This window comes from Dermatophagoides pteronyssinus, unplaced genomic scaffold (assembly GCF_027571235.1).
Source record: "Dermatophagoides pteronyssinus isolate colony J.1.1.1.1 unplaced genomic scaffold, Derpt_VIB-CSIC_2022.12 sq0002, whole genome shotgun sequence".
NCBI classification, from domain to species: domain Eukaryota; kingdom Metazoa; phylum Arthropoda; class Arachnida; order Sarcoptiformes; family Pyroglyphidae; genus Dermatophagoides; species Dermatophagoides pteronyssinus.
Genome location: NW_027461526.1, coordinates 1,188,612 through 1,209,238, shown reverse-complemented (window position 1 = coordinate 1,209,238; position 20,627 = coordinate 1,188,612). Strand labels below are relative to the sequence as shown.

Sequence of the window (20,627 nt, the reverse complement as noted above, 5' to 3'; positions counted from 1 at the left end):
AAATTTTCAACAAAAGCTCATTAGGTAAAAATAGAAAATCGACTATACCAACTTTTTTTTTGGAAAATGAATCAGGGGATATAACCAAGCATGTTCAAGTGATAATAAATGCATTTGCGCCCCTTTTTTCATGAAATGATCATTGCTTTATTTTCAATTAACAATATGATCATTAGAATTTAATGTTCTTGTTTTTGTTAAACTTGTTTTTCTAAATCTAATCGATGTAAATTTTTAACGAATAATTCAAATCACTACGAATCATGATGAAAATATGATTCATATTGACAGTTGATAATAACGTTAACTAATCAATCAATCATGTTGTTGTTGAGCATTGATGAATCATCGCCTAAAGATTCATATCTTAGCTGATCATATAAAATTTCATATACAAATTATTGAATAAATTTCGAAAAAAAACGTATACAAATTGTGTCCACTGCTATGCAAACAGGGAATCGACAAAAATAGCTATTTTACATTTTAAATCATCGACTACGATTATTGCATGCAACAACATTAAAATTTGTCATCATCATCATCGCTCAATCAACAATATCAAACAACATCTTCCTCAATTGTGATAATCATATGAGTACATTCAACTAACTAACCATATTAGTGGCCGGAAAGCATAATGACAAAGAAAAATAATAATAATAAATGCCTATATGATCATTGCAAGTTGGTATTCAAAACTGAAGGATTAATTTTGTGGCGTACACTGTTTTAGTTAAATACAACAGAATAAATGCGACAATTGATTTTGAAATTAATTAGCTTACAAAAATACTAATCAAAGAAAAAACGAAATTAAAAAAAAATTCTTTAATGTCACTTGAAAAGTTAAGCGAACAGCAATTGACCAGACAGCCTGAAGAAGTTTTCGACATTCTTTGTAAATTAGGTAATAAATATGTTGTTCAAGCATTTTAAGTTTAATTAATATATTAAATGTTTCTGGTCTAAAAAAATTATCATACAGGCGAAGGTTCCTATGGATCGGTATACAAAGCATTACATAAAGAATCTGGTCAGATACTTGCAATCAAGCAAGTACCAGTCGAAAGCGATTTGGGCGAAATAATCAAAGAGATCTCTATTATGCAACAATGTGAAAGTCTTTATGTCGTTCGATATTTTGGAAGCTATTTCAAAGGTATATAGGCATTATTTTAAAATTATTCTCAAATAATGATAAATTTAACAAATGAAGGTTCCGACTTATGGATCGTTATGGAATATTGTGGCGGGGGATCCGTTAGTGATATAATGCGTTTCAGGAAAAAAACCTTGACTGAAGATGAAATATCGATCATATTACAAGACACATTATTGGGTTTGGAATATTTGCATACCCATAGAAAAATTCATCGCGATATTAAAGCGGGCAACATTTTGCTCAATAATGAAGGACATGCTAAACTTGGTATTGATTAAATTTTTTTGTTTACTTATTGCATTCATTATTGAACAACTTCATTCTTTAGCTGACTTTGGTGTCGCTGGGCAACTGACTGATACAATGGCAAAGCGAAATACGGTCATTGGCACTCCATTTTGGATGGCACCTGAAGTTATTCAAGAAATCGGTTATGATTGTTTGGCCGATATTTGGAGTCTTGGGATAACGGCATTAGAAATGGCCGAAGGTAAACCCCCTTACGGTGATATACATCCGATGCGTGCCATTTTCATGATACCGACAAAACCGCCGCCGTCATTTCGTGATCCTGATAGATGGTCTCCTGAATTTATTGATTTTGTGCAGAAATGTTTAGTCAAAAATCCTGAACAGCGTGCGACCGCAAACGAGCTTCTTCAGCATGAATTCATTAAACGAGCACCATCCGTAGCGATAATCCAGAAAATTATTCTTGAAGCCAAAGAGATTCAACAGAATCAACAAAATACTTCGGTAATGGTTTTTCCTTTAAAACAACGTTTTTTTTTGTAATTTTTTATATTGCAGTCCACATTTGGCGATAATCTGAACGCCACAATGGTCTCTGCCAAAGATAATACGCTGCGATCAATTTCAAATTATCCAACCAATGATGTCAATCGTACAGCTGATTCACAAATGAATCGAACAGCTGGAACCAATTTTACCACATCTGATGTGGAATCGGATCTTGGAACATTGATCATCAATGATGAAACAGATGACGAAGATTCGGAAAAAACTCTGAAACCTGCATTTTTGCAACATTTCGAGCTTAAGGATAAGCAAAAGGTAATCAAATGACTAATCAAGTTTTTGGATTGACATTTTTAATGTTTCTTAGAATTATAAATCCGATGCAATGCCAACAATGGATGCCACATTATTAGAACATCCAGCCAAAAATGAAAATGGTTGGAATGGAAATTCTGATGGATCAAATGATAACAATAACTCTTCGGTATTAAGTTCCATTAACAATAATCCGTTGTCCAAAACGATAATGTTAGGTGGTGATTTCGAATTTTTGCGTTTGCTTAGCCTGGATGAATTAAAAGCCCGTATGGCCAATCTTGATCTGGAAATGGAGGCTGAAATCGAAGAATTACGACGTCGTTATGCTGCAAAACGGCAGCCAATTTTAGATACAATGGATCAGAAAAAGAAACGACAGCAAAATTTTTAGAATTATTAATTTCTAACTTATTTTTTTATACTATCTTATTAAATGAAGCCTTCCATACATTATTTATATTTATCACAGTAAAGTGAAATTTTATTTTATTTTTTTGACAAAAAAAGGCACATCAATCAATTAATTTGCAATGGTATGTTATATTGTTGATCCAAACCAATGTAACAATCACTGAGCAAATATAGGGTATAAAGTATTCGTTTTGATGATCTAATATCTGGTGTTCTAAATCGAATGTTCACCTGTGTTGAATATGGATGAATACAAGGCACTCTGGTTATGGTGATCAATTCGGATTCTTCTTCACATCCAAGAATCAAATACCAGGATTCTGATTTTGGTTTTGGAAATGATGGACAATATGCTCGTTGACTTTTAGGATTTTGATTAGAAGATAAAGAGATTCGTTTTAATTGGCAACAAACACAGTAATCAGAAGATGGCTGGAGCTGAAGCCATTCAATATCACGTCGAGATACGAAAGTATTTTCTTTTAATATTTCTTGTGGCAACCAACTTTCTGAATCCATGTCTTCATCAACAATCTTATTTATTGATATTTTTTCAACATTTATCAGCGGTAATTGTGTCAATGATTTGAAAAGGCGGGAAAGTATATTCGGATGAATAGAATATTCTTCGAAAAGATCTTTGAATGCCTTGAATAATTTAGAATCATTTCGTTTGTTTGAATAACTGTTTTGTTGCAAGAACTGTAAAAGTACCGGAAGTGAACAGATTTCTTTCGAAAGTCTGCAAATATCAGTGATGGCTGCGTCCATTTGATGTTGACGATTTTGATAATATTCTGAAGCATCGTTCAGATTATCATCAATAAATTCATTAGCTGTAGATTTGTGATCCGTTTCGAGAAGTAACAATAATTGATTGGAATTCTGCCATGATGCCTGAATAATACTTTGTTGTAAATTGATTATGTTGATCGTAGTAGGAAGTGATCCATTTAGAGCTGATATGTCGATCATTGCCTGGAATATTCTCAAGACTTGATCCAAAACTGTTTTTAAATCTGTATAATAGTCAACAATCGGTAAAGGAGAACGTGAACAATGTGCCTGAAGCAACAGGTTAGCTTTAGTATGTGGTGAATCCATAGAACGACGTTCCATTTTGAATGGACATATTTTAGCAAGCTGTGCATTCAATAATTCTTCATTATGTCGAACAGGGAGAGTAGCATATTCGGTAGCCATTGTGAGTAGATCGAGAATTTCACTAGGTTTATAGTAGGTGAATTGTGGCTGATCTGTTTTGTGATCTGAAGAACAAAGTCGATCTTGAAATAAGCGAATAGTTTTGTATGATAAATAATAATAGGATGCTATTTTTCCTAATGGCGTTGGCGAAAGAAACTGATTGACAAAGCTATCATCTTTTCCATATTGTTCCTGCGATTGATTTTCTTCATCGACTACTCGTATACAATAATTATCGATTAACAATTGAACACATTGATCAATATATGTAGAAAGAAATTTGATTACCAAAGTGTTAAGAACCATTTCATCACTGAGTTGATGCTCACTTAATTCTCCAAGATCAACTCCATAATATGATGGATTCTTAATAATACGATGATAAAGATATGTTGATGAAAGAAATTCCATGGCTTCATGCTTATTTTTCACAGTACCAGTTATAACTTCAGCATTTAAATGATCGGGAAATGCATCCAACAGATGCGATTCAACTGGAAATGGTTCATATAAAAATTTGCGATAATATTCTTTTTTTATGTCGTGAACAAACAAAATGGCAACTGCTGAAGTATCGAATTGAGGACGGCCAGCACGACCAATCATCTGCAAAACATCTGTTATGGGAAAATCAACATAACGACCTTTTTTACCATCGAAGAATTCGGTGCCTTTGATGATGACTGCATGTGCAGGAAGATTAATTCCCCATGCTAATGTGGCCGTTGTGATCAGAACTTGAATCTTTTGTTCAGCAAACAATTGTTCAACAAGTTTTCTATCATTCTCGACCAAACCGGCATGATGCATACCGATACCGAATCGAAGAGTATGCTTCAAATATGAATCTTTAACTGTTTCTAATAATGCATCTAATTCATCTTCGTTGTCTATATGTAAAAACGGTATGCCCATGGTATGATCATCCGAAGCAACTAATGTAATGAGATCCAAAGCGGTTAGCCTAGTTTGTCGACGTGATGAAACGAACACAATCACAGGTTTGGTTGGAGAATGTTGTTTGATTGCTCGATATGCTGGTTTGTTCATGGAAGCCATTCGCGGACAATAATGTTTGCCTGAGAATCCCGATACATGAACTTCGATAGGCACCGGTCTAACTGAAGAACTAAAATTATAAAGGCCAACATTATGAATATCCAACCATGATGAAAGATCTTGAGCATTAGCCACAGCAGTTGACAATCCAATAATTCGAATATTTTCACCAGTACGACGACGAATAAAATTTGTACGAGATACTATCATTTCCAGAACAGGACCACGTTCTTCTCCCAACAAATGAATTTCATCAATGACAATAAGAGCAACTTGTCGTACAAATTTTCGAAATGTCCAGCCACGACTAACACCATCCCATTTTTCTGGTGTAGTCACTATTAACTGAGCGGAATCAATAGTGGCCAAATCAGGGGTAACATCACCGGTCAATTCAACAACATTTAATGAAATTTTCTTTTCAATTTTTTGCTTCCAATCATCAACACGTTCACGTACCAATGCTTTTAATGGAGCAATATAAACAATTTTGCCCCAAGGACGTGTATTGATAACACGGAATAAAGCGATTTCGGCAGCAATTGTTTTTCCGGAGCCAGTTGGCGCTCCAAGCAGCACATTATTATCAGTATGATATAATGTATGAAATATTTGTGTTTGAATCGGATTAAAATGAGAGAACGGATAAATCGATTCGAATACATCGTTCTGTAATGCTTTGATTGGTAATGGCATCAAGTCCAAAAGCGGAGTATGGGGCAGATGCTTGTCAGGCAATAGTAAATTGTGACAAGATACTTCAGTTTCACATTTCGCACCCATCCAATATTCGAATGTACAATTGATTAGATATTGTTTCTGAAGATATGCTGCGTCCAATAACGGTATCGTAAAAATATAACGTTGCGTTTCTTTTTTAATTACTTGTTTTTTGATAAAACGCCCAAGTTCGGCATGATAAATATGATTGTTTTCCATATCTGTCAACCAGATCCAATAAAGTTGAGCTGCTTTTCCATGATATTTATCATCCCAGACAAAATCTGGCTTAACATCAATATAAATAGTCAATATTGTACGCGTTATTGGCTTGACTGATGCTTCAATCTGAACATACGGTATGGTCTGAGCTAATCGTTTAACAATAGGAGCATATCGTTTATCATGGATGAATTGGGCGATTTCATTAACGTCCATTTCTCTAAGATCATAATGTTGAATATTTTTGCTTTGATGAATAAATGATAGCTTATCTAAAACATCTCTTGTCAATTCAGATTCAAATTGATATAAAGGTGTGTCGAAATTCCATATTTGCTTCTCAAACATCAACGAAATATCCAGAAATTTTTCAGACAAAACCGGCCATCCTCGACGTATAACATACTCAAACAGGCCACGAGTTAAACGGGACATATTCTAACATAAATAATTGATAATCAAACTAGAGTATAAAAAAATAACTCAAATTTATACCTGAAGAATGTACATCATATCAGAATTCAATGAATGACATTCAGTAATCGATCGATTAATACAGGATTGCATCAAAATGTTAATCTTCGTATCGGTGCTAGTTAGATCGCCATTGATCATAAATTTGCATTTACTCCATAAATTTTGAAGCTGTTCAATTTCCTCTTCTCTAACTCTGAGCTGATGAAATTCACTAGCCGATGACATAAGATGAAAAATATTGCCAATATCCATGACATCTCGAAGATTTTCGTTAAAATGAACAATGGTTTCATATTGAATGTAAAAATGTGAAGCAATACGGCCAAGATGTGTAGCATCTACCGTTCCTTCTCGTTCGGGATTATATCGAATCATATGTGCTCGATCTAATTGTTCCGAAGAAATTTTTGCAAGACTTGTCAAATGATCAATGATAAGGCCAAGATCATGAGCTGCTATACTTTTAAGACCATATTCCAATGGGTTTCGTTGCATTCGAATATACAAATAGGTATATTTAAGCCAATCGACAATTTCTCTGATGTTGCATACGGTACCGAGAACAATTTCAGCATTTAAATTATCGACCAAACGTTTTAAAAATTTACTCTCGATAGGAAGTTGATTGGTCAACATGCTGAGATAATGTGGTAAACGGTCATATGTAGTAATAATTGTAGCATCGCCATCGCTATCAAATTGTGGCCGACCAGCTCGTCCAAAAATTTGCATAACATCAAGCATATCTATGTCGACAAAACTACCTTGCGATGGATCATAATATTCGGTACCACGGATAATCACAGAATGTGCTGGTAAATTTACACCCCAAGCTAGTGTAGATGTACAGACTAGAACTTTAATAACGCCATGACTAAATAATTTTTCCACAATATTACGTTCCGATCGTGGCATTCCAGCATGATGAATACCAATGCCATTTAGAAGAAATTTGTTTAAATTTCGATATCTAGCTCTGGAAATCAGATTATCTGAACCGGGAAGTCTTGCCGTATCAGCCTGGAACATTAATCGTAAACTTTCTCCACCATCGCGGTCATTGGGATCGTTATATTGAGTTTTTTCTAATAAATAGGTTGCCATGGCCATTGTAGCATTTCTTGAATGTACAAATATCATAACTTGATATTCTTTTTGTAATATTTCTCTAGCTCGTTTCATCGTTATTTCATCCATATCACTATTGAGCTGATTTTTCGAACGAGCTTTACAACCGATGAAAGTTTTGGCCAATGGAACTGGTCGAAATCGATCGTCGAATACATACAATCCTTTGTAAAGATCAACATGAAGAAATTGGGCAACATCAACATAATTGGGCAATGTAGCTGATAATCCAATCATTCGAATACATTTTTGTGATTGTTCAACATAACGTACTGTGCGAGCCACAATCGTTTCGACAACATGACCACGATCTGACTGCAAAAGGTGAACTTCATCCAGAATAATTAATCGAACCAAATCCATAAGTTGAACATCACCAACAGATTTTCTCGTAACAACATCCCACTTTTCCGGTGTGACAACAAGCATCTGTGTTTCCATTATTTCTTTGCTGGTCATCTGCATATCACCAGTCAATTCACGAACTTTAACACCAAATGGCTGCAAACGACGACCAAAAGTAGAAGTCATTTCGGCACAAAGTGCTTTCATCGGAGCAATATAGATTATTTTAAATTGAGCTAAGTCAATATTGGACACGGAATCATCTACGGAAAATGAACGCAATATGTTCAATATGGCCAACATGGCTATATTAGTTTTGCCAGCACCAGTTGGTGCACATATCAACATATTTTGATTATCCGATTGATAAGCGGTAGAAAATACTGCTGATTGAATGATGTTCAACTTTTCAAAACCATCAAATCCGGTTCGAATAAATTCATCAGTATCGGCAATTTCAATACGTGAAAAATTATTTAAAAATTTTTGCGTTTCATCAGTGCTCGCAAGAAGCGGAACATAAACTTCGTCATGCGTTTTGAATTCTTTTCGTTCGGATCCAATCGGAAGCAATAATTTTGTTTCGGCAATGTAAGAAGCTGTAGTTTTTATAGAACGGTAAAGGTCATAAACAAATGGATATTGTTCAACTGGACGATATTGGCGTAGTTGTTCGGCCATTTTTGGTGCTAATATTGATCGAATTGATGCTTTAAGATTTTTTTCACGCATACGTTCTAGATCTTCAAGAGAAAGTTTATCACTTTGAGGTTCAATTTCATCATTGTCAACGGTATTTTTTTGTACTTTATTGATTTTCTTGGCAATTTTACGCATCTCCTTTTTCAATGCTTTTTCCTTAGCGGTTGTAACAACTACCGAAGGCCGAATCGAATGAGATCCAGTGTCACGAGATGAATTGAAACGTCGATAAACTTCATCAAGGTTTTTATTGTTACCTTTTTTGGATGTTGAGGATGATGGTTGATTAGCATTTATCGATTGGTTATTTGATTGAACATTTGGTTTATAAACAAAAATTAATTTTCGGACTAATTGAAAGTATTTTTCCCCAAGTAGATTGGTCAATTCTTCATAAAGACTATCGTTATCATTATCACTGTTGATCAAACGATTCATAACCATTTGATTCAATTCTTCGGCGCTCAGATAGAATTTATCCGAATTCGTTTGATTATAATCGGCAATAAATGTTGTTAATTCTTCATATAACTTGGCCAAAATATCTTCGGTTGACTTATTTGCCAAAGAATCTTCCATATCAACTTGAAATTCAGATGACATTTTTTGCTGATTTTCATTTGGGATATTGTTAACCTCTTGTTTTGGTTGATAATTTGACCCTGAAGATTGCAGATGATGAGGAATTAAATTGGAATAAAGTAAATTTTGCAGGATGAATTCCGAATTAGAATAATCTGGATTGAATTTTGTAAAATCTGTAGTACATTCGTGAATAATTTGCTTATCGTATTTATTCATTAACATATAATTGAATTTACTATTAGCGTAAGGATCGATTTTAATTTCAACATCATCAGCTGCAAAAAAACGGTCAGTAAATTGATTGTACCAATCATAATTTTCATAGGAAGATTGCTTTTCAAGATCGGTTGTGACTTTTTTAATAACACTGGCGTAAAAGAAAATTTCATTCAAATATTTCGGCTCCATCACCTGAAATATCTGACGACAACATTGATACATTTTTTCCATTAGATTATATTTTATCGGATTTAAGCATAGAATATATTCAAGATCATTGTAATGTGAGCTAATATTTGCGAAATTCAATGTTGTTTGATTTTTATCGGTCATCGGTTGTTGTGTTTGGAATTCTGTCTGAAATGAATCATATAATACCCATAGAAGATAAACAGCAGCTTTTTCCACAAGAATCTGATGTGTAGATCTATCCATGACTTGTATGAATTCGGCGATTAACGATAGAAGTTCTTTGTATAAACATTCCGGACTCTGTATTGGCCTGTCGTGATCGATATCCATTCGTTCGTTATTTGAACAAATTTTGGTGTTCATATTGTGTCGGCTGAAAAATTCTATGTCGCCATTATTAATTAATGATGATTTTGATTTTCTATCATCAAATGATGATCTAGAATTGAACTTTTCGGAACGATTCTGTATGTTACGTAAATGTTCGACAATATTTTCGAAACGAGGCAATAATTTTTCATCGAGCACATCTGTTAATCGTTGTTCCATCAGTTTGAAACGCGTGAAACATCCATTATAAATCTGGTCACAATTTCTATCACTACTGCTGCCAATATTTTCAAATTTATTAGTTTCGGGATTGTATTTTTGGCTCTTGACTTTTTGTCGTATATAAGTGGAGAATAATTTGTTTTTGGTATTGTCCATTGTTGCTTTTAAACGAAAAGATTTATGCAACAGGAAAAAGAAGAAAAAAATTCTGTAAAAAAATAACGAATTTATAAACAGATGTAAAGAACATCGAATTCAATTCAAACTATCTCCACGAGACATATCAACAATTGCATCAAAACGCGTCAAGCAGCCGGATTTTTTTCTGTTGTTGTGCGCCTCTATTTCTACCTAAGCATCATAAAATATATTTAGACGTAAATTTTGATAAATTTTTGAATTTTATTCGTAAAATTTTATTTTAAGAGAAACAAATTAGAAATCAAAAATAAAAAGATTGCTATTCTAGTGAGGTGAATTCTTCCAAAGTTTTTTTCTGATCAGATTCAAGATTGTGTCTTTTAACATTCTTATTCGTCGTCATCACTTTCTCCTGAACTTTAATGTCTTTTGCACTTTTTCGTTTGATGCTGACGTTTTTCTTGACAAATCTTGATTTGACATTCATATCCTTTGCCGAAATTTCGATTGTGGATTCTTTTTCACTATCGTTCTCACTCACTAATGTATCCGATTTCATCGATTGTTTCAAATTGTTCATTTTTTGTTGAAGTTTAGCCAAGATAATTCGATCATCATCATCTTTGTCATCGTAAACATTTACCGGTGTTTTATGGGTTGCTTCGAATCGTTTTTTCAATGATTCTTGTTTACGATGAAAATAATCATAACTTGACCAATGAAGACGACTAGCTGATCGTGATAAGAAACAAATAAGCCAAACGGGGAGGAATAGTAATAACAATAAAATAACAATAAGAATTGTGGCTCTCTCAAAATCGAATTCGACTTTAAAACGTGATTTTTTGTGCATCGAATCAGAATAAAAATCCAATGATTCATCTTCGATCGAATCATTACAATAGACATTCAATAAGATACAAATTATTAAGATAAAACAATCTTTGAATAAGAATATCATTTTGATTGTTTTATGATAAAATATTCCAAACGAACTATTAAAAAGCCGTAGCAGAAAAATTGTCGAACTTTTTTCCACACACCGATGATGGTTCACAAATAAAAATTCAAATTCTAGAACATCAAATCTCGACCATCTATGTCGATATAGCTGTTCAGTTTCGGCAGCTCGTTTTTGTTTGTTTCATGTGATTTGTTTGATATTTTTTTTTTCCAAATTAAGTTTAACATTCGAAATATGTCAACATCAGCTCTACCGGATGGTTGGAGACGGGAGGAAGTTAAACGTACTAATGGACTTACAATCAAGACCGATGTTATCTATGTCAGCCCTGATGGACAGCGTATCAAAACGAAAGCAGAGCTAGCTAAATATCTTGGCCACACAATTGATTTATCTTCATTCGATTATCGTTCGGGCAAGATTAATCCATTGTTATTACGAAAAAGTAAAAGATCCTATGGTGCTCATGATCATCGTGCACTCAAGCATGATCCAACAACAATCAATCCAGTTCGACAAACAAATCCATTTTTCAAACATCCAGTCACTATCATGAAGACAAATTCCAATCATTCTAAAGTATTAAATCTACAACAGATTAAAGATATACGTCGTAAGCATAATTTAAGCTTTAATGAACCCAAATCCGATAACATTGAACGACCATTTCAAATGTTTTGGCCTCGAAGATTGGAAGGACAACGAGCATCGAATCATGCACTTGAACGTCTAGACGATTTTCAATTACCACCAAATATTCGAACATTCAATTCGAAATTAGCTAATAACGCAGACATTTTTCGTTCAATAAATGCGAATCTATACAATGATCAACGAGCTATTCGTGGTCAAGAACGTAAAATAATTAATCGTATTCGCCGTGAAATGGATGAAGAAGATGTAATGAGAAATTTATTGGCATTTATTAATCCTCATCAACCATTATCACATACTATTACGATTACCGAACAGGACATAATACAACAGGAAGAAGTGGTTAGAAAATATCGTCAAAAATTACGCAATGCCATAAATCGATAATGAAAAGAAAAAATGTATCAATAAACTATCGATAAAAATTATATTTTTCTTTGTAAATGTAAATATAAATGTATGTACCCAACAAACATTTTTAGTAGCAAACATCGTTTTGTCATCGTGATCAAAAAAAGAAACAAAAACAAAATAAAATCGTAAACACATCTCATCATAAAACAAAAAAAATTTCCAGCCTTTTCCAAACACATAAATCCAAAAACAATTTTTTTTCCCATTCTATTTTCATTGTCTTTTTCATAGGTTGTTTCGAATGAATAATAATCATCAAATGATCATCATTTAATTGATTCTAATTAAATTTTTTTTTCTAAAAAAAATATTGAAATGAAAATTTCGAAAAAAAATTCGAATGTTTTTTTTTGATCCGATTGAAAAATAATGATAGCGGTGGCGCGCGTTCACACCCCATTGAATAAATATATGATACATATATAACACAATATTGCGATGTTCATAGCATCCATGTATGTATTAAAAGCAATAGTTTTTTTTGGAGTTGGGGGGTTTCAGTTTAGCCATTTTTCTGTCGGACTAGTATATGTGTTTTTTTTCTGGAATAGCTGATGTTATTGAATTTATACATTTGGTTGTTGTTGTTCTTTTTTTGATACAGCTAATATTTTTGTTTTACCCCCTTTTTATTGTTTGCCCTTTTTTCATTATATGATCGCCTCCATTTCGAAAACAAAAAAAAAATCCAATCACCACTCTGCCATCATAAATGGCTGCTACCACCTCGACAACATTCGTTTTATAGATGATGATGATGATGATGACACCACCTACAAATTTCTAACAATCATAATAAAATTGGTGCAACAGCCAACAAACAAAAACAAGAAAAATTCAAACTCTGTATGTGTTTAGAGGTGTTTATGTAAAGCTTGTTCATAGCCGTTTTTTCGTTTTTTTTTTCTACTGATTATTTGTCGACTATAGCCATAGCAAATAGAAAAAAAAATTTATTAACGTTTAACTTTTTTTTTGACGTTTAAATCGGAAAAATAGAAATCGTTCACATTTTTTCCTTTATAAGATATATTCGAACTTGATTTTTGATAATTTCGATTTCAATAAAAATAATTTTTCATTTTTTTTTGTGTGACTAAAAAGAAATTCGTCCCAACTGGATTCAATTCGCCAACAACGACAACGATATATCAATCAATTTCGTTTTGTTAATCAAATTGTTTGGATCGTATCGTTAGCATTAATCATTTTCATCATGTCTGAAGTGGAAAATAATACTGTGACACCGAATACTGCTGGTGATGAAAAATTGGAAAAAAAAGAATGTGAACAACAACAAGAAACAACAAACGGTAGCCAAGAAATAACAAATGGTGATTCATTCAAGCCAGAAGATTATAAATCTTTGTATGATTTCACAGTCAAAGATATTGATGGTAATGTGGTAAGAATATTTTTCATCACACCATTCATACAGGATTTTTTTTTGTATTGATTAATGATTTCGAAATTTTTATCTTCTAAAAGGTTTCTCTTTCTAAATATGAAGGAAAAGTTGTTCTGGTTGTTAATGTAGCTTCGAATTGTGGTTTTACTAAATCGAATTATCAACAATTGAATGAATTGTTTGACAAATATGAAAGTCGTGGTTTTCGTGTGGCTGCATTTCCTTGTAATCAATTTGCCGGACAAGAACCTGGATGCGATGCCGATATTAAAGAGTTTGCCAAGAAGAATAACGTAAAATTTGATATGTATTCAAAAATCGATGTAAATGGGTCTAATGCTCATCCATTGTATCGTTGGTTAAAACTTAAACAACGTGGAATTTTCGGTACACAAGCGATCAAATGGAATTTCACAAAATTTTTGATCAACAAAGAAGGACAACCAATTAAACGTTATTCACCAACAACTTCACCGAATTCTATTGAATCAGAATTCAAATCGATGTTAGATCCAGAAAAACCAAGTGATGATCAACCAAAACCAACTTCCGAATAACGAAACAACAAATAGACAAAGTCTTTTTTTTTGTATGTGGGTTTGATGTAATAATGGCTTACCATATTTACACACATTTTACATCACTGGTTACCCAGTTTTTTCTCATCGATTATCCTTGACATTTTGGTCCACAAATTGAACTTTCTTTTTGTTTGCTTTTTTTTAAAAAAAATCTCAATTTATCCTACATTGATATTCCATATTGATAAGCTTTTCTTTTTCTCTTCTTAATATTCCAAAACTAAATCTTTAATTTGATTATACTTGTCCTTTTTTTTAATTTTCGGTATTTTTTCTTCGAAAAGAAAAAGCCGATTTTTTTTTAATATTCTCGGCGAACTTTTAATTTGTGTGTTTGTATTCACGTGTGTTTGCTTGATTTGATTTTTGCTTATATCGATGGAATTATAAATAAAATTCAAATATTCTTATATTTTTTTTTTTGTAATGTTGGAACCTTTTTGAATGTTCTTGTGTATGTGTGTGTGCGTGTGTGTTCCGCGCCCTAACTAGACGGATATATATAGAAAATAATGAATTTCTCATACCGGGTATTCCATTTCGGGACATGATGATGTTCTCCATCGAAAATAAAATATGATGAGGCCAAGCGCAAGCTCGATCATTCCATTTGTTTCGTTTGGAATGTGTATATCTTGTTATAAATTGAATATCTGTGTCGAAATTCTGTTGTTTATTTTTACGATTAATCGAGCACATCGATGAAAACCTAAATTCGAATGAATCTGATCTGCGAATTTTTTTTTTTGTAGCAAATCCAATTAAGATGTAAACAATTGGATGATATTCATATATCTTATATATAGTTTTTTTCGGTTATTCATTCGAACAATTTTATCCATTATAAACATCATTAATAATAATAATCCATTGGAAATATGTCGTCATCAGCATCGGAAACAATTGAGACACCAATCTCATCGAATGGAATAAGTAATTTTAAAAGTTTATGCATTGTTATCGTTGTCATCGGTTGTTTTGCCGTTTTATGGCCAAAAATTTTCTATCCAATGCTTTTATATGGTTTAAGATGGGATTCTCGACAATCGTCCGAAAATGGTAAATTATTTTTTCAAAAGAATTTCAAAATTTAAATTTAAATAAATGATATCGTTTTTTTGGGAAAAAAATCATAGCTGCAGCAAACAACTATATGCTACCACCAAAAGTATTGGAAGCGATGAGAGAATCACCAAATAAAAATACCCAACCACAAAAACTTCCCGGAAGGGTATGAAAAAGTGTTGATATGTTCTTTTGTTCAACTATAACCGTACATTATTATATTACAGCCCCAATTTTACACCGGTAAACGTGAAATTTTGACTGGCGTAGGTGGTAGTCAAAACAGTGTATGGAATGTATTTGTTCCATTATATGCCTTGATTTTGATCGTTATCTTTATGTACGCTTTATTTAAGGTATAAGTTTCATGTCTTTTATTGCTAAAGATTGACAAATTTTTTTCCTTTACATAGTTATCACTAAAATCTGATGATTATGATCAATCAACGACAACAACCAAAGGATCTCATCAAAAAAAATCATTATGGTCATCATTACATGATCCTAAAGAATGTCGTGAATGTCAATATGATTTATTAAGACATGAATATACATACAAACGTTATGATCCATTCATGTCGCGTAGTTCATATCGAACATTCGATTATTATGGACGTAGAAACGGTAAAAAAGGATCATTTTTGTTTTGTTTTGTTGACAAACTGTTGTTCTAATTATAATTTTTAAATTCCTCGAAAACTTATAACAAAAAAAACAGTCAGCCGAATTATGCATTCATTAGTGGAAGATGTTAAAACATTTCGTGATAATCTAATTAGAACGGAAAAATGTTCATGTAAATTGGCTGATTGTGAAAAAGATGGCGATCAAGCGAAAAGTTCTCTTGAGACGGATAAACAAATCAACGATCAACAGATAAAGGTTTGTTATTTCTATTTTTTTTCTTTTATCTAAACAAATACATTTTTAGCAAAACGAAAACGATAATGAAGAAGAACAACAAAAACAACAGGATTCAAAAGTCTCAAAAGAAGAAAATTCGATGACAGAAAATCATTGCATTTATAATATGAAAAACATTAATGTGACAGCACAGCAGGATCACAGTGATGATGATGATGATGATGAACAAATTGATCATGCAATGGCAGAAGATTGCCATGAGAATAATGACAAAAATAGAAATGAAGACGAGAAGGAAAATGAAGAAAATATTATCAAAAAAACAAATGCTGTTGAAATTTTGAACAACAAACATTATCGAATGATGCGAAAACGCATCATTGATAATTTTAGGACAAAAATTTTCAAAGACAAATGCAATGACGAATTAAATTATTTCGAACAGCAATCGAAAAGTTCATCATCGAAATTGGTACGAAGAATCAATCATAAACTGGAAAAATTTATGCATTTGAAGAAAAAATGAACAAATTCTCATTAAGATGACATAATTGTTTCTATTTCAATTGAACATTCCAATAGTCTACGATAACATTTGTATCTCTTTCGATGATAATCAAGTATTTCTGATCGTGGTTCGAAGATTCGAATTTTCTTTTTATCGACGATATCGGTTCGAACTTGATTCAGCAAAGAGATTAATTCCTCCAATGAATTCGAGTGATTTATAGCTGCTACGAAAGCCATAATTGCCGTCCCAGTTAGCATATGATCCGCGCCATCTAAATCGTAAACAAAAATTTTTCGTTCCAAAATATCAGCATGTTTTTGAAGATAAAATTCATTTTTAGTCAGACCACCGCTTACAATCACCTGACTAATCAATCGTTCATTTCGTTCGATTTCTTCGACGATGAATTTTGTTTCATAAGCAATTGCTTCAATAGTGGCGCAATAAATTTCAAGCAATGATTCGTCTTCCAATGTCATACCATAGATGGCACCTTTTAGACGTGAATCGGCTATTGGTGAACGATTACCGTGGTATGATGGATTCATGACCAATGAAGTTTGATAAATAAAATTCTTGGCCCGTAAATCATTGTTCAATTTTTCAATAATTTCTTTGAAATCTTTTTCATCTGAAGATTTATGCTGTCGAATGATATGTTCGACTAAAACTCCTGAAGCACTTTGTCCAGCTTCACGTAGATAATATCCCGGAATGATTGCGTTACGATAAGGTCCCCATATACCTTTGGTCATGGTTCGATTTTGATTCAAAATCATATGGCAAGTTGAGGTGCCGGCAATCATACAGAGTACATTTTCAAATGTTTCACCCAAATTTGATTTTGAAATGGAAGAATTTGAAAACGTTAGCATTGAAAGTGCACCAGCATGAGCGTCAATTAATGGACAAGTAATTTTTATAGGCTGATCACCATCGTTCATTGATATTCCGATTTGTTGTGCAATTTCAGCACTTAAATAACCAATTATCATTCCAGGTTGAATTATTTTGTTGCCGATTTTCATCCGTATCGATTCATCAAACTTTATGCCTGAATAATTTAATATAAGCAAACATGAAAATCAAATAATAAAGAATTAATCAACTGGAATCTGTTATAATTCAAACCTAATTTTTCGAAAAAATCTGAACGCCATTTATTATTTTCAGCATCAAAACCCCATTTACAGACTACCGAGCATAGTGAACGAGGAAATAGTTCTGGTTGATTTTTTGACCATTGATTCGAGCAACGATAACTAAGCCAATCGGGTAATTCCATTAAAGCTTTTGTGCGTCGAAAACGTTCCGATTCATTATTATAAATCCAAATAAGTTTCGATAATGAAAATTCGGGTGAACAAGTTCCACCGAATTGTTCAAGAATTTGATGACCAGTTTGATTGATAAGCTCAGCTTCTTTAAGAGCACGATGATCCATCCACATGATTACATCATAGTCATTTGATGATTCTCCACGATTATCATGATCATCAGTGATAATGACAAGCGAGCATGTTGCAGTAAAGCCGATCGAATCAATCACTAATGGAATTCGATTTAATTTTATTTGCTTGCAACAATCTCTTGCTGCCATGCAAAATGCTTGCCATATTTCGCTTGATTTTTGTTCATAAAAATTCTTCTTTCGATTGTATATAATCAACGGGTGTGTAGAAACAGCCAACGGTTTTGAGTTCAAATGATAATTATTGAATTCAAAAATGGCTACACGGACACTTCCAGAACCGACATCACAACAAAGTGTGAGCATTTTAAAAAAGGCCTTTAAATCAATTAATTAAACTTAGAATAAGTATTTCATCAATCAAGGATAACTAACTCAGATGACGATGACGAATAGTGAACCCAATTCAAATCAATACGACCAACTTCGGTAGCATAAATGTAGATTGCTAAATCATCCTATTTAATCATTTATGCAGATGATTAGTCGATGAAAAACATACGATTTGATCATGATCAATTTCGACAATCAAATTTTTTTTATTATCATTATTATTTTCTTGTCCTTGCTTGAATTGAAGCCATTCGCGATGAAAATTTATAAAACAAAAGCGAATGCAGATGTTTTTCCTGGAAAAATTTCCCATTTAATATACAAACAGAATAATTGCCGATTCCTTGGAAATATTCTCATTATAAATAGAAATTATGTTGAATTTCGACTCGAAAGAATTGATAAATTGTTGATTTAGCTTTTTGATTGAAGTTTTTTTTTATTTAGTTTCGAATAAAATTTTAAACAAATCTATTCGAAAAAAACATGCTCATTATGACATGATTTGATGATTTTATCGAGGTCAGGATTGGCGTTGACGTAACCATATTATTTCTAACAATCGATTTGTTTGTAAATTTCCAAACTCATATTGCTATAGGATACATGTATCTATTGTAAGATTGTTAGTTGATGAGTGAAATTTCAGTCTGATAAAGCATACATAAGCCGGAGATCGTCATTTAAGTATCATCAACAATCATGGCTATGATACGTAATTCTGAAATAATTTTACGGCAGGTATTACTTTATTTTTATTTTTTTTGCTTTAATTTCATTGAATTTATTCATCCGAATTGTCATAGCTTTTTGATCGTGCATCATGTACCTATACGTATCTGTTGGCTTGTTCAAAAACCAAAGATGCATTGCTGATTGATCCTGTTAAAGAATTGGTTGATAGAGATCTTACTTTGATCAAACAGTTAGATTTGAATGTAAGACCATTGATCTTGAATTGAAAGAAATCGTTTTTCTTGATTTATTGTCAAATTTTGTTTATTTATTTTAATTGATTTTCATTTTTTTTAGCTCAAATATGTAATCAATACACACGTTCATGCCGATCATATAACAGGCAGTGGACAAATTAAGAAGATTTTGACCGAAGTAAAATCAATCATATCTAAAGAAAGCAATGCCCGAGCTGATATTCATGTTGAAAATGATGATTCAATCAAAATTGGAGAAAATATTGACTTGTTGGTCAAAAGTACACCAGGTAATTGAAAAATTTCTATTTTAAAAAGTTCAAACAAACAAACAAAAAATTCGTTTTATCAAGGACATACAAATGGATGTGTCTCGTATTTTCTAGACAACGGTCCGTTTGTTTTTACTGGCGATTCTCTATTAATTCGTGGCTGTGGTCGTACCGATTTTCAACAAGGTATTTTCAGTTTCGTAACTAAAAACAATAAACAATTCAGAAGACAAAATAAACAAAAATTTCTATTTTATTTACTTTATTTACGACTTACTTAAACATTGATTTTGTGAATTGTAGGCGATTCAGGAAAACTCTATGATTCAATACACAATCAGCTTTATACATTACCGGATGAATGTATTGTTTATCCAGGCCATGATTATAATGGTAATACATGTTCTACAATCGGCGAAGAAAAACTTTATAATCCTCGTCTCAGTCGAACACGAAATGAATTCATTGATCTAATGGAAAATCTTAAACTTGAACTTCCGAAATTAATTGGTAACTTTTTTTTACTTTTTTTTATTAGTTAGTAAAATATCTATTTCAATTTTGTCATTCACGCTATCTAGATATTGCCGTGCCGGCCAACATGGTCTGTGGTGTTTAATTTTAAATGACTATCATCACGAATTTTAAAGGTGTTGGTTATCTTCTTAAATCTATTTTCCTAATGGATAATCATCAATATTGGATTGTTTTTTATTTTATATTTTTTAAACACTGTTTATCTGATTAATAATATTTATTTAAAACGATTATCTTGAAAAACATAGAGAATAATAAAAAAGATTCGCATCAAAGAAAAGCCAGTGAACTGTAAAATGAAAATTTATTCATTGTTTGCAACAAATCTTACTCATAGTTTTTTTCTTCGTCCATGTACATTTAAAAATAAATATTTTGGTTCATTCATTAGCATTTACAATTGAAATATTTATTTTCTGG

At 32.4% G+C, this 20,627-nt stretch overlaps 7 protein-coding genes across 8 annotated transcripts; 5 read left to right on the top strand and 2 right to left on the bottom strand.

The window, feature by feature from the left end:
* Window positions 1–98: 98 nt before the first annotated feature.
* hpo (serine/threonine-protein kinase hippo) lies at window positions 99–2,695 on the top strand. The gene is made up of 6 exons (XM_027349796.2): window positions 99–910; window positions 989–1,162; window positions 1,220–1,432; window positions 1,494–1,921; window positions 1,976–2,239; window positions 2,292–2,695. The coding sequence occupies exons 1-6, from the start codon at window positions 835–837 to the stop codon at window positions 2,631–2,633; spliced, it is 1,497 nt and encodes a 498-aa protein (XP_027205597.1). The 5' UTR covers window positions 99–834; the 3' UTR covers window positions 2,634–2,695.
* Window positions 2,693–10,363, bottom strand: LOC113799125 (activating signal cointegrator 1 complex subunit 3-like). The gene is made up of 2 exons (XM_027349718.2): window positions 6,356–10,363; window positions 2,693–6,298 (listed from the first exon to the last, which is right to left on the bottom strand). The coding sequence occupies exons 1-2, from the start codon at window positions 10,214–10,216 to the stop codon at window positions 2,759–2,761; spliced, it is 7,401 nt and encodes a 2,466-aa protein (XP_027205519.2). The 5' UTR covers window positions 10,217–10,363; the 3' UTR covers window positions 2,693–2,758.
* A 926-nt stretch (window positions 10,364–11,289) lies between these two features.
* MBD-like (methyl-CpG-binding domain protein 2) lies at window positions 11,290–12,247 on the top strand. The gene has a single exon (XM_027349886.2). It carries the CDS (start codon window positions 11,400–11,402, stop codon window positions 12,204–12,206), a length of 807 nt encoding a protein of 268 aa, XP_027205687.1. The 5' UTR covers window positions 11,290–11,399; the 3' UTR covers window positions 12,207–12,247.
* A 684-nt stretch (window positions 12,248–12,931) lies between these two features.
* LOC113797481 (uncharacterized) lies at window positions 12,932–14,634 on the top strand. The gene is made up of 3 exons (XM_027347866.2): window positions 12,932–13,079; window positions 13,338–13,638; window positions 13,722–14,634. Exons 2-3 carry the CDS (start codon window positions 13,450–13,452, stop codon window positions 14,196–14,198), a joined length of 666 nt encoding a protein of 221 aa, XP_027203667.2. The 5' UTR covers window positions 12,932–13,079; window positions 13,338–13,449; the 3' UTR covers window positions 14,199–14,634.
* Window positions 14,635–14,863: 229 nt separating this feature from the next.
* Window positions 14,864–17,250, top strand: RIC-3 (RIC3 acetylcholine receptor chaperone). The gene is made up of 6 exons (XM_027347862.2): window positions 14,864–15,281; window positions 15,359–15,453; window positions 15,515–15,643; window positions 15,701–15,911; window positions 16,006–16,169; window positions 16,219–17,250. The coding sequence occupies exons 1-6, from the start codon at window positions 15,101–15,103 to the stop codon at window positions 16,675–16,677; spliced, it is 1,239 nt and encodes a 412-aa protein (XP_027203663.2). The 5' UTR covers window positions 14,864–15,100; the 3' UTR covers window positions 16,678–17,250.
* Window positions 16,641–18,683, bottom strand: LOC113797478 (FGGY carbohydrate kinase domain-containing protein). Its single transcript, XM_027347860.2, has 3 exons — window positions 18,509–18,683; window positions 17,794–18,451; window positions 16,641–17,716 (listed from the first exon to the last, which is right to left on the bottom strand). Exons 2-3 carry the CDS (start codon window positions 18,437–18,439, stop codon window positions 16,689–16,691), a joined length of 1,674 nt encoding a protein of 557 aa, XP_027203661.2. The 5' UTR covers window positions 18,440–18,451; window positions 18,509–18,683; the 3' UTR covers window positions 16,641–16,688.
* A 163-nt stretch (window positions 18,684–18,846) lies between these two features.
* LOC113797480 (persulfide dioxygenase ETHE1, mitochondrial) lies at window positions 18,847–20,487 on the top strand. 2 transcript variants are annotated; one of them, XM_027347864.2, is made up of 7 exons: window positions 18,847–18,988; window positions 19,068–19,207; window positions 19,273–19,404; window positions 19,499–19,688; window positions 19,752–19,856; window positions 19,974–20,180; window positions 20,252–20,487. In XM_027347864.2, exons 2-7 carry the CDS (start codon window positions 19,169–19,171, stop codon window positions 20,287–20,289), a joined length of 711 nt encoding a protein of 236 aa, XP_027203665.1. In that variant the 5' UTR covers window positions 18,847–18,988; window positions 19,068–19,168; the 3' UTR covers window positions 20,290–20,487. The 2 variants fall into 2 exon arrangements, with proteins under 2 accessions (XP_027203665.1, XP_027203666.1); XM_027347865.2 differs by having other exon boundaries at window positions 18,872–19,207.
* Window positions 20,488–20,627: the final 140 nt, after the last annotated feature.

Excerpts from the sequence above, each read along its gene's own strand:
- hpo (XM_027349796.2), top strand. The coding sequence starts at position 835 with ATGTCACTTGAAAAGTTAAGCGAACAGCAATTGACCAGACAGCCTGAA. Across the intron at positions 1,922-1,975 it reads AGAATCAACAAAATACTTCG|TCCACATTTGGCGATAATCT; the intron begins GTAATGGTTTTT and ends TTTATATTGCAG. Across the intron at positions 2,240-2,291 it reads AGCTTAAGGATAAGCAAAAG|AATTATAAATCCGATGCAAT; the intron begins GTAATCAAATGA and ends AATGTTTCTTAG.
- LOC113799125 (XM_027349718.2), bottom strand. The coding sequence starts at position 10,216 with ATGGACAATACCAAAAACAAATTATTCTCCACTTATATACGACAAAAA. Across the intron at positions 6,299-6,355 it reads ATATGATGTACATTCTTCAG|AATATGTCCCGTTTAACTCG; the intron begins GTATAAATTTGA and ends TATTTATGTTAG.
- MBD-like (XM_027349886.2), top strand. The coding sequence starts at position 11,400 with ATGTCAACATCAGCTCTACCGGATGGTTGGAGACGGGAGGAAGTTAAA.
- LOC113797481 (XM_027347866.2), top strand. The coding sequence starts at position 13,450 with ATGTCTGAAGTGGAAAATAATACTGTGACACCGAATACTGCTGGTGAT. Across the intron at positions 13,639-13,721 it reads AAGATATTGATGGTAATGTG|GTTTCTCTTTCTAAATATGA; the intron begins GTAAGAATATTT and ends ATCTTCTAAAAG.
- RIC-3 (XM_027347862.2), top strand. The coding sequence starts at position 15,101 with ATGTCGTCATCAGCATCGGAAACAATTGAGACACCAATCTCATCGAAT. Across the intron at positions 15,454-15,514 it reads CACAAAAACTTCCCGGAAGG|CCCCAATTTTACACCGGTAA; the intron begins GTATGAAAAAGT and ends ATTATATTACAG. Across the intron at positions 15,912-16,005 it reads TTATTATGGACGTAGAAACG|TCAGCCGAATTATGCATTCA; the intron begins GTAAAAAAGGAT and ends CAAAAAAAACAG.
- LOC113797478 (XM_027347860.2), bottom strand. The coding sequence starts at position 18,439 with ATGCTCACACTTTGTTGTGATGTCGGTTCTGGAAGTGTCCGTGTAGCC. Across the intron at positions 17,717-17,793 it reads AGATTTTTTCGAAAAATTAG|GCATAAAGTTTGATGAATCG; the intron begins GTTTGAATTATA and ends TAAATTATTCAG.
- LOC113797480 (XM_027347864.2), top strand. The coding sequence starts at position 19,169 with ATGGCTATGATACGTAATTCTGAAATAATTTTACGGCAG. Across the intron at positions 19,689-19,751 it reads GTTGGTCAAAAGTACACCAG|GACATACAAATGGATGTGTC; the intron begins GTAATTGAAAAA and ends CGTTTTATCAAG. Across the intron at positions 19,857-19,973 it reads TCGTACCGATTTTCAACAAG|GCGATTCAGGAAAACTCTAT; the intron begins GTATTTTCAGTT and ends TGTGAATTGTAG.